The sequence below is a fragment of the Molossus molossus genome, unplaced genomic scaffold (genome assembly GCF_014108415.1).
Source record: "Molossus molossus isolate mMolMol1 unplaced genomic scaffold, mMolMol1.p scaffold_m16_p_1, whole genome shotgun sequence".
Taxonomy (NCBI): domain Eukaryota; kingdom Metazoa; phylum Chordata; class Mammalia; order Chiroptera; family Molossidae; genus Molossus; species Molossus molossus.
Genome location: NW_023425344.1, coordinates 181,328,890 through 181,341,259, shown reverse-complemented (window position 1 = coordinate 181,341,259; position 12,370 = coordinate 181,328,890). Strand labels below are relative to the sequence as shown.

The 12,370-nt window shown below is 36.6% G+C and overlaps 1 protein-coding gene across 2 annotated transcripts in view; it reads right to left on the bottom strand.

Annotated features, from left to right (window-relative positions):
* Positions 1-12,370, bottom strand: part of GANC (glucosidase alpha, neutral C) — a 92,258-nt gene that overhangs the window by 22,564 nt on the left and 57,324 nt on the right. For both annotated transcript variants that reach the window (XM_036264499.1, XM_036264500.1), the window contains exons 12-17: positions 10,288-10,414; positions 9,345-9,424; positions 7,382-7,525; positions 6,244-6,340; positions 2,547-2,648; positions 1,133-1,376 (exon numbers count right to left, since the gene is read on the bottom strand). In XM_036264499.1, the coding sequence (XP_036120392.1) occupies positions 1,133-1,376; positions 2,547-2,648; positions 6,244-6,340; positions 7,382-7,525; positions 9,345-9,424; positions 10,288-10,414 (794 nt within the window). The remainder of the gene's footprint in view (positions 1-1,132; positions 1,377-2,546; positions 2,649-6,243; positions 6,341-7,381; positions 7,526-9,344; positions 9,425-10,287; positions 10,415-12,370) is intronic.

Genomic DNA, 12,370 nt, shown 5'->3' with positions numbered 1-12,370 from the left:
CAGAGTTTGGTGCAAGTCCAAATGCCTAACATGTCTGGTGTAAAACAAATTTTAAAACCATTTTGTAGTGATATAAAATCTGTGCTATTTTTTTCATGCTGCCACTGCCTTTCATGCATCCTTAATTACCTGTTTAAGTGAAAAAAACTGTTTCTGGTTTTCAAGCTGGCAACATTTTTGGAGGTTGGAGAAACTGTTGTATAGTTTTTGTTTTATTGTTATTGTTGTGCACAACTATCTAGAAGGCATTTGGGTTTGTAAAGAAAACTTTTAATATCTAAAAATATCTTAGTATCTTTAGTATCTGAATATTAACTTAATGGTTCTTATAATATTTTTCAATTTCATGAGGAGAAGATATTTTGAATAAGAGACTTATTTTTAGTTTATTCACTAGTCTTTGTAATAATGTATTTCCTTTCCTACTGAAAATGGTTACAAAGCAGTGGTCTCTGAAGCTGGCTGATGTCTAGAATCACAGGGAAACTTCTAACAAATATAGATCTCTGGGACCAACCAAAAGAGATTCCTAGTAGGTCTGGAGGTATGGCCTTGGAATCTGTATTTTTAAAGAGCTCCCAGGTGATTCTGATGTGGGCCAGGTTTAGAGACAGCTGATTCAGAAGTCTTGATGTAACTACGTGCATCTCTGTGTGAGTCCTCCTCTAACCCAGAACACTGGTTTTTCATATCTGCCTTCCAAATAGAATTAGAATATAATTTATACACCAGGAAAAATGTTCACCTCAAACTTGGAACAGTTTAGCCATAAGGGTAAGATAGAGCCTAAGGCTAGCAGAATACATTGTGCTTCATGAGAGGATGCTTGTGGGTTAAACACTGAATGAATTCAGTTACAAAGTCATTACAAATGGAGCCTTCTTTGAAGGCTCCATTTCGGTCTCATATCAAATACTAACACTTGAATCACAAAGGAGCAGAAGATCTAGTTATCTTCTGCTACCTCATCTGCCAGCACCTGCTCATGGTGGGTGCGCAATAAGCCGAGTGACACTTGATTAAACACATGGCTTGCCTTTACCTTTTCTCTTGAAATCACTGTGCAGTTACTCCATTCCCCAGGGGTTTGTTAGATTGTTTGCAGGGCCTCTGACAAGTGAAGTTGATTTACCTCATGATGGGTTCGGATGTCATGTGTGCACGGTAGAACAGAGAATACCAATAGGGCAGAAGGGCATAACGTTCTCTGATGGCCTCTCTGATGAGCCGGGTGTGTTCCTTCCCAAAGAGCCAGGGTTCCCGTCGCTTGCTGTTTATGGTGGCGTGGCCGCGAAAGAAGGGCTGGTAGGCCCCGGCCTGGTACCAACGCACCAGCAGCTCTGCCTCTGGATTCCCGATGAAGCCGCCAACATCAGCTGATTCATTAGGCAAGGAAAAGCTTGTGAGGCAACCAGGCTTGTAATGATGCACGCAAGTAAAACAAGGCCTTGAAGACTGACAGGAGAAAAATGCTGTGTGTGCAATCAAAATGACAGGCTAAAACTGTGACCTCAAATTAGGGAGCACACAGTGAAAAAATCCTGTTTAGGGATCTGACAGTATGCTCCCTTTACATTCTATTCTTGTCAAAGGTCAAAGGCTTTACTGCAAGATCAAGATTTAGGTATGTTCCTGAACCCAGGTAATCCAGAAATAGCAAAATGTCTGCCTGATTTGATGTCTGTATTTATGGGGAGAGGGGGAGAGGTGGAGGGTTGGCAATTGATTTTCTTTGAAAGCAACAGCTAAAGCAAGATAAAAATTACAGAACTAACTAGAGAGAAACAGATAAGAATTAGAGGTTTAAGCAGAATTTCATGTTTAGTGATTAAGCAGGATACATATTCCTTGTATGTAGACCAATGCCATAAAAACACACCTATCAAAAAGTGATAGAAGTCACTACTGTTCCTACAGAAAACAAGGAGCAGCTGGAACTGCACCTATGCTGAGCACCTTCCATACTGAGATCTCTCATCTGCAGAGAATTATTAAGATTTGGGAAGGCAGCCCATTTGAGAATCTTATTTTAACTAAATTTATCTTTCCCAAGAGTATGTCTTTTTCTTTTTAACAGTAAAAATATGTCACAGAATTTTAAACTTGCTGAGTAAAGAGGATTTCTGTAAAGTGGGTTTCTGATTTGCAAAATTCTTTGTAGTTCTTTCCATTTTTCAAAGGGGGGGGGCCATCTGTAATACTTTCAACAATAAAGATAAATTTTAAAAAAAGAAGAAGAAGAAAAGGCATGTTTCAGGAAGAGATACTCAGTTACCAAGAGTGGTTAAGGAGAAAGCAATAGAGAATGAGGGAAAGTAGCACTCTGGCTCCCTTTCTGACTTTATGTCTTTAATCCATATAAGACACCGACAGCTCTGTAGCTACCCTTTCTCTCCTAATCTGCTCCCCTTTACTGTCCTCATTTTCTCTTTCCCATGTTTATCCCTGCCCAAAACAACCAATGAAAAGGGATTCATGACCAGCTTTGACGAAAACACCCTTACTTTTTATTTTCTCTAACTTCAAGCCCGAGGATATCATCTTACCTCCACAAAAGGAGATCCCAGTAATGCTGAGCGTGAGTAACATAGGGATAGAAATTTTCAGGTAACTCCATTCTGCTCTGTTGTCTCCTGTCCACACAGCACCTTTGGACACCAGTAACAAGGTATTAAAAAAAAATCAGCTCATGCCCTTGATTTTATATTTAGATTCCTTATTTGCAATAGACAAATTAATTAAAGGAAAACATTTCTTCCTTAACTTAAAATATACAAATTCTGGTGTTCCACAGTGAAGATATGTTAATTTTCTAATGTAAAAAAGTTATTAAAATTGACATAACAACTTGTGAAAATATTCTGAAATTACACTTATTTTTGAAGTCAACTGAAGTCTGATTTTAGGAGGGACATTTTTAAGAATCAACTTTACTCAGATATAATTTACATACAATAAATGTACCTATTTTAAGTGAAGACTTTAGTGAGTTTTAAAAATGTGTACATCATGATACTGGCTTCTAAATCCCAGAATTAGATAGATTTCTGTAACAGCAAAAGTTCACATCTTTGCAGTCAATTACTCCCTAACCCTACCCAACCACTGATTTGATTTCTATGGCTATAAATTAGTTTTTTCTATAATTTCATATAAATGGAAATATAATATATACTCTTTTGTGTTCTATCTTTTTTCACTCAGCATAATATTATAGTTTACTCCTTTTTATTTGCTGAGTAGTGTTCCATAGTAAGGATACATTGTAAGTTGTTTATACATTCACCTATTGATGGACATTTGGATTCAGTCCAAGTTTGCACTATTATAAACAAAGCCACTATAAACATTTGTATACAAATCTTTATGTGGCATGTTTTCATTTCTCTTGGGTAAATACCTGGGAGGGGAGTTGATGGGTCCATGCTCAGTGTATATTTAACAATTTAAGAAAAATTCCAAATCATTTAGCAAAGTTGTACTATTTTAAATTCTCAATAGATGAAAGTTTCAGTTGCTCTACATCCTTTGTCAATACTTGGTAGTGTCAGTCTTTTTAATTCTAGTCACTGTAATGGGTTTGTAATGGTGTCTGTGGTTTTAATTTATAGTTCCCTAATGACTAATGATATTGAGCATCTTTTCATTTATTTACTGATCATTCATGTCTTCTTTTGCAGAGTATCCAAATCTTTTGTTCATTTTTAAAAGCAGATTTTTAAAAAGTATTTCATTGTAAAAGTTCTTCATATATGCTGGATACAAGTCTTTTGACAGACAGAGATGTATATTACAAATATTTTCTTTTAATCTGTGGCTTTTCATTTTATTAACAATATCTTTGAAAGGGTAGAAGTTTCTAATTTTGATGAAGTTCAATGTATCTTTTTTTTTCTTTTATGGTTTATGCTTTTTGTGTTCTATTCAAGTGATCTTGGCCTATCTCAAAGTCACAAAGATTTTCTTCTATGTTTCCTTTTATAAGTTATCTGTCTGTTTGTTTTAGCTTTTATAACTTAGGTCTGTATTCTATTTTGAGTTACTTTTTGTGTGTGGTGTGAGGTAAGGGTTGAGGTTCTTCTCTCCCTAACCCCGCCACATGATAGTCTATTGTTCCAGCACCATCAATTAAAAAAAACACACACACACAAAAACAACCCCTTTTCTCCACTGAATTGCCTTGGTGAATATGGTGGAAACTAATTGATCATATATATGTTGGTCTCCATCTGGATTTTCTATTCCTTTCCACTGAACTATATGCCTATTTCCCCTCACCACCGCCCCCACCCCCAAAAACCCTCTATGACTTGAGAAGAGTGGTACGGACCATGTAGGGGAGACATAATAACAACAGCAGTAACACCGGTTATCATTTATCAAGCCCCTACTGAGCTACTTTGGTTATATTATCCCATTTAATCATCACAAAGACCCTACCAGGTAAACACTATTAGTAACTCCATTTTACAGATGACGGAAATATGGCAAACAGCGGGTATTATACTCTACCCAGAGTTACAGAGATACTATGTGGTAGAGGCAGGATTTGAGCTCAAGTGGTCTGACTCTAAAGTCAGTGCTCTTATTCAGTGTGTAGTTGGTAGGAGTTCGTGAAGATAGATGATATACCACTAAAGAGATCTCTAAAAGAGAGCAATCTTATTTTACTGTATCTAGATTACTCCTGAAGCATTTTTGTCTGTTTTGGTAGCAAAATAGTTTTGGTAGCTATTTTTTGTTTTAGTCTTCTATATAAATTTTAGGCCATATAGGGGAGAAAAATTATGGCCAGCAAGGAAAAAAAAATTATCTATCTATCTATCTATCTATCTATCTATCTATCTATCTATCTATCTATCTTCATTCCCACCCCCAAGGGACTGTTGTTTTTAAACAGTACTCTAATAGTTTCTCCTTAACTTCAAATAAAATATGTTTACATTTACATAAATATTTTGAAATCCACATGATGGCATTCTCATCAAGAAAGTAAGTTCAAAAAGCAAAAAAAAAAAAAAAAAAAGCAAGTTCATGTAAACATATAGATGTTTTCATGTTTTTCATGGGTGTTTAGTCAGAAGTGCTCTCTGGCTATTGCTCTCAGCACATGACAACACAATAGTGAATTCTGTACAGCTTCACTCGCTATTCTTTGGGGCAAAGCTGATATCTTCACACAAAGTACCAAGGACTAGGCAGTAGGCCAACAAAGATTACTCAGAATGTATATTTTTTGTTAACTACTACTTATAAATGCTTTCATTAAAAATACTTAATTTTTTTAGTGACTACAAATGATGCTTGTAGAGAATTTGGCAAATAGAGATAGGTAAACAGAAGAGAATTAAAATCACTTATAATCACCAAGGTACTGTACTTACTTAGATTAATATACATAGCAATGTATATTATATATTATATATGCACAAAAATAGGGATAATATATAAACATTTAGGAATTCTTTTTTTTTTTCCATTTATCATAATGTCAAACATTTTCTCATGCAATTAAGGCTATTTTAAATAGCTTTATGACAGTCTAACATAAATATACTATAGTTTTATAACTATTCCCTTACATGTTTGGATTTTCTTTCTTTTTTGTTTCAAGAACTAACTGTGGTGAGCATCTCTGTACATGAACCTTTGCTTGAGATGACAATATTTTATATGGTCTTTTCTTGAGCCCCACAGGGACAGGTTTGCAGGGGTGGAGTAGGAGGCCTGGTAATGCCTATAGTACAGAAAAGGCTGGATTTTTCAAACTAGGACCTAAGCTCCCAGTTATTTATGCAAGATCAGAGGACTTAAAATAGCCTTCCTGCCACAGGGTGGTTAAGTTGAACTAGATCTGCATTAGCTAGTAAACCAGATCCGGTTATAGATGACCCTGACCACAAGCACCAGCCAGGTCTATTTTAAGCCATATTGCTCAGTGGAACAGGTGGTTGAAGGAAGCACATTTTCCCTGGTTTTGATAAATCAAAGAAACAGGATCAGAGATGACCATCCCAGCAAACTGAGATACTCTGAAATCATTCACCCAACAATTAAGCGGTCATTTCTTTAGTGGGAAGTGAGTAACTAAACTTGATTAAAATTGGTTTTCCCTGCTCATAGGACAAAATACACATTTTAGAGCACATCTAAGGCTACTGCACAATGGCTACTGAAAAGGAAAGCATTAACAGCTCTATAAAGACTTGTGTTTTTAAGCTGATCATCTGAGCCATTCCTTACCATACTTTTGTGATCCAGCAAAGAAAGAACGTGTAAGAACAAAGGGTCTCTCCTTTCCCTTAGATCGTTGTATCAGTCCTTCTGCAGTAGCCTTTTGCTATAAAGTCAAAAGAGAAAAATTTCAAACAGATGACTGGATGAGGGCATTGTGTAGACATCCCCAATATACTATTTAACATGTGAAAAGTAAATAGGTAGGAATGGAAAATATTAAAATAAATCCATCAAGCAATTTTCATGATGTAATGAAACTACTCTAAACTCCCTTATTAAAAGAATGAAAAATTTATTTGATTAAAATAGCAATAAAATAATAGTAAATAATAAGCTAGCATTTATTTGGTGCTTACTATTATTAGGCATTTTATAAAATTTCCTCTTATCATCTACACAACAGCCTCTGAGATAGTCTTCATTAATGAAAAAAACAAGAGATTCAGTGAGGTTAAGTGACTGGCCCTGGCCTGCATAAGAAAATTTTCTAAAGTAGTTTGCAATTATAGCAAGAAGTTGTTATAGAACTAAACACATCCTACCTGAAAACCACACTATATCTAGCCAGCAGCTCCCACTGGAAAATACCAGTTGGTGGGAGGGCCATAAAAACAGTTACATTCTAAAAATAACAGAGAACCATGGGTATAAATTAGGGCCAGTGAGTACCAAGTCTTTTAGATGGAAGACAATTCTATCACTTTCTATCGAGAAAGCTAAGTACTTAAGGAACTTTTCTATGTTTAAATAGCGTATTTATTAAAATTGTATATGTGTATTCTAAATCTTACTTACCCTGGTATAAATGTAAGACTTAATGTATTTAGACATTTGTGAAATTTCAAAACATTTAATTGCCTTTATGTATTTACTGCTTATTTCAATAAAAGTTTTGAGGTAGTATCCAATGGCTCTTGTCAAGGAAGATATTTCTATGTTATCATTAATCTCACAATATCTGTGACTTCATCAAGTTCATTATAGAAAGATGCAAAGGGAGCAATAAGTATATTGGCTATAACTTGATAAGACTCACTGCAGTTGTCAGACAGGACACACAAAGGAAATGAACAGAATAGTATAACTTTCAGCCCAAAAGGCAGGGCACATGGGTACCCTGTTGGTTTCCTCTTGGATGTCTTACCTGATAAAAACCATAGATATTGTGAAGTTCTCTGTGCTCCCAGTTGCCATGATGAATGGCATTCTTCTGCATGGTTTTCTCTGGCCCTCTAAAGACAGAGGGCTCATTCATGTCATTCCAAATGTAGAGAATGTCAGTAGATCCCTAGGAAAGAAATCTTGGTCAAGATAATACTTCTACAGTGATGATGTTAATATGACAACTGCTCCTATTCCTCTTTCCTACTCCATTTAATTTATTATTTATTATGTTTATTATCTGTGCTCTGTCCTTTGCTCCACTGCTAGAATAAAAAGCTCCACTGGGCAGTGAGTTCATTGATAGATCCAAATACCTAGAGCAGTACCTGAACCACAGAAGGTTCTCAATACTTAGTTGCTGATGAATGAAAGAATGCTGTGCTCTATTGTCTGTGAAGTACATATTCCCCAGCAAGTTCGCTCGGAGATCTACCTGGAGAACCCCCACAGGAAAGGATGTGGATGTTCACAACTAGGCTCTATGTCATCCATCGTCTGCTACAACTCTTAACTGAGGGAAGGGCAATTGTAGTTGTACATGATACAATTCGGCCTTCCCTCTAAGACTTTGAAAAATTTGACAGCTAAGATGCCTGCTTGTTAGCATGATCTGTAGTTTGTGTTCTACATAGAATTGGTCAATATAGAGTGGGAAGGGGCAGTTGAGTCATCTGGTTAACATGGTCTTACAATCCCTTTATAGTCCCTGGTCTCAGCATTTGACTCAAAAGATACAATGACAAGGAGTCCCTCAGGCAGTTCATTTCATTATTTTCTGAAAGTCCTGCTCCTGGTAACACCCTCTCGCAGGGCCTAGTTTGCCTTCTGGGATACCACAGAATACTGTTGCCTCACCCACAGGATACTCTTTCAAATGCCTAAAGGAAGCTTGTGTGTTTTCTTTGGACTCTACTTTTAACTATTTCTAACTATGTGTACATCTATGAACAAGCCTATATAGTTTTCAAACATTTAACTATCTTGACTGTTCTTCTTTAGCACCCTCTAGGGCAAGGATGGTGATCTTTTTCTGGAAAAAGCCAGATTTTCAACTTTGCAGGCCATAAGGCTTCTTTTTCTATAACTCAACTCTGCTCTGGCAGCGTGAAAGCCATAGACAGCAGGGAAATGAATGAGCATATGGCCCAAGTGTTGTTCATCCCTGCTCTGGGTTATTCTCTGTGTCCTAGTACGTGGTGCTCAGAGACTAGCATTGAGTGGTTAAGAGCTGGGCTGGGGAGACAAACAGAATGGACTTCAAATCTTGGGTCCACCGCTTACTTACTAGATAGGTGAACTTAGCAGGTTTTTAAATTTGTTCATGCCTCAATTTCCTCATCTGTGGGAGTAGTCAATTATAGTTCCAACTTCAGAGGTTTATAGTGAAGATAAAATGGTATATGCACAGAAAGTGTTTAGCACACTGCTTGGCACATAGCAAATACTCAATTTATATTAGGCATTATTATCTTCATCTCAATTGGTTGAAGAGAGTTCTCTAAATGTGGCCTCTCCAGTTTTCTCTGTGTTTTTCATTAAGATTTTATGAATTGATTTATTATTACACCTTACTTTTAATGACATACTTTGCAAGATATTTTCACATATATCATTATCATCTTTAAATAATAGTTACAATGCTATTTTATACAAAAAATTAAAGTAATTTGAAAATATAATAAATCTCTACTACTAAGTACTTTGATACATCATAGAGTCTCCTAGAATAGAGGTTAAAACCACAGCTTTGTGCATTTACTAATACACATGGCACCTCTCCTGGAACCACCTGAGTCTGTAACGTGATTCCACCCTTGCCCTTTCATACAAGCATTATTTATCAGGGGCTATTTAATGAAACGGAGTGATTCTAGTCAACCACTTTTTTCCCCTTCTTTCATCATTTCAAGTAACTAGGAAAGAGCAAACAAATAAAAACAAACCTGATACACAGAGAAAGCAAAAAGACCTGAGTACCACTCTCTGACTTTGGGATTGGTGAAATCCAGGTAAGAGGAGAGACCTGTAGAGGCAGAAGAGTAGACAGCCTGTTAGAAGCACCAGTCCTCATAGTAAGTAAAATGTGTTGTAAGGAGGAATATCGGTGTGAAAACTCGGTAGTCAATGGGCATCAAATGGAAAAGACAGCTGATTCAGAGGCATGGTCTGGCGAGAAGAGAAGGAAGGCAATGCTGGACTCCAGTGACAGTCTACTAGACCTTTTAACCCCGAGGCCCAGGGGCATGCCTGTGAACAAGTATCAGGATGGAGCCTGTCCCTCACTGAGATAGCCCAAATAAGGATGGCAAGTATTCTGCAGTGACCTCTCTGTTCTTAAGGAGAACAGAGAAGTGTTCATAACTGACAAAAGGGGGAAATGCATGGGGTTTCTCTACCGTGCATGGATTTATGAGAGTGCTATGACATGAGAGAGTGGTGATTTCCTTTTGCCCTTGAGGAGTCTCTACCAAGGCTTTAAACTAATAATTTTGAAATGAAAAATCTAGAGTCACCAGAGGCAGCTGAGGCCACTCATGAAAGTCTGGGAAGTCAAAAGTATGGGTAACAAGGCAAAGCAGAATGGCAGGGCCCTTTTTCTTTCTCCTCCTCTCCTTTTCTCATTCCCTGGCTTTTCATTTTTATTTGCTTAGAGAAACAGCATGCCACTGACGTTTGCTTGTTTTTCATTCACTCTATGACTGATCAATGTATAAAAAGTACATTGTATCAGTATTATGACATATATAAAAGAAGACAATACTCTCTCTTTCTTAAAGGTGCTTAAAATGTAGCAAGAGATATCTGCAAGGAGTAAGAACAACGGCCATGAAACCTTCATTAATTGGGACCGAACAAGGGAAATAAGTGTATAAAGTAATTTCTTACCCGGCCAGCATATTCCTTCAAAGTCTTCCCCTTTATGATTCTTCACAAAGAAGCCCTGTTCTTTGGCCTTAGCGTACACTGAGTAGTCAGGATCAATCTTGATGTGGGGGTCACTGATGACCACAAGCTGTCAGGAGGACATAAAGGTTTGAAGCTCTCATCCTATGGGCCATATAATCATTTATATGTTCTCATCATAGTTCTTGGGTTCAGATTTTACTCAGAAACAACTACTAGTTTTGAAATAGTTCATGTACTTATAGAAATATAAATTGATGTCAAAAGCAGGCCAACACTCCTTTATAATTATTGCTACCAAATCAACACGTTTTTAAGATAACATTTATCAAACTATTATTTGATAACATTTATCAAATGTTAAAGATAACATTTATCAGAAGTTTGATCTCTGATAAATGTTATCTCCTAGACATCTAGAAGCTAAGATAACACTGACAAAAGCAAACATCAAAGAAAACAGGAGAACAGCATGTTAAAAAGAAACAGAACTCCCAAACCCAAAGGTACAGGTATATTGAGGAAGGAAGTCTGAAAAAAGCTGTGGTCACAGCTCTGTGTCTCTAGCATCTCTCCTTTCCTTTCTAACACCATTATTTCTACCTAGTCGTGGGCCTCAATACCGTTTTATTTGACTAGAACAACCTTTTCATCATCCCTCTTTATATCTATTCAAATTTATTCTACATACCAAAGTTTAATTTTTCACTGCTCAAAAACTTTAATGTAAAAATTTTAAATTGTGGTAAAATATGCATGACATAAAATTTACTATCTTATCCATTATATTTTTAAAATTTTACTAAATATTCTTTTAATCCTTGCCTGGAAATATGTTTTTATTGCTTTTGAGAGAGAGAGAGAGAGAAGTATCAATGTGAGAGAGAAACATCGATCAGTTGCCTCCTGTACATGCCCTGATTGGGAATTGAACCTACAACCTGTTGGTGTACGGGAAATGCTCCAACCAATTAAGCCGCCCAGCCAGGGCCCATTTGAACAATTTTTAAGTGTTGTGTTAAGTACATTCACATTCTTGTTCAATTAATGTCCAGCACTCTTTTCATCTTGCAAAACTGAAGCTCTAGACCCCTTAAAGAACAACTCCCCATTCCCTCCTCCCCCGTTCCCTAGCAACCACCATTTTTCTATCTGTCTCTGTGATTTTGTCTACTCTAGGTATTACAGGTTAGTGAAATCATATAGTATTTGTCTTTTGGTGATTGGCTTATTTCACTTAGCATAATGTCCTCATGGTCCATCCATGTTGTAGCATGTGTCAGAATTTCCTTACTTTTTGGTGCATTTCCTTACTTTTTAAGGCTAAATAATATTCCACTGTATGTATATGCCACATTTTGTTTATCCATTCATGTATTGATAAACATTTGGGTTGCTTCCACCTTTTGGCTATTGTATGTGAATAATGCTAATATGAACATAGATGTATAAACTTCTGCTCAGATTCCTGCTTTCAGTTCTTTGGGTATACACCCATAAGTGGATCAGACAGTAATTTTACTTTATTTATTTTTTTTATGAACTGTCATACTGTTTTCCATAGAGGCTGTACCATTTACATTCCCATTATTGGTGCACAAGTGTTGCAGTTTCTGTACATCCTCACCAACACTTGTTATATTCTGGGTGGTTTTTTGTCTGTGTGTTTGTTTTTGTAGTAGCCATCTTAATGGTATGAAGTAGTATCTCACTGTGACTTTGATTTGCATTTACCTAATAATTAGTGACAATGAACATATTTTCATGTGCTTGTTAGATGTGTATATCTTCTTTGAAGAGTTATCTATGGAATCCTTTTCCCAGTTTTTAATTGGGTTGTTTGTTTTTTGGTTGTTGAGTTGTAGGAGTTCTGCATACATTCTGTATATTGACCCCTTATTCAAAAACATTTAATGTCTTCAAATGCATATATAAACAGCCTACAATAAGGTTGGATTCCCCACTACTCAAACTGTGCCCATGCTGTTTTCCTCTCAAACCAGGTGGTGAGCTGCTTTCCAAATACCACTGGGTGCTCCAGCCCCTGGTTGCACTGCCCTCTTCC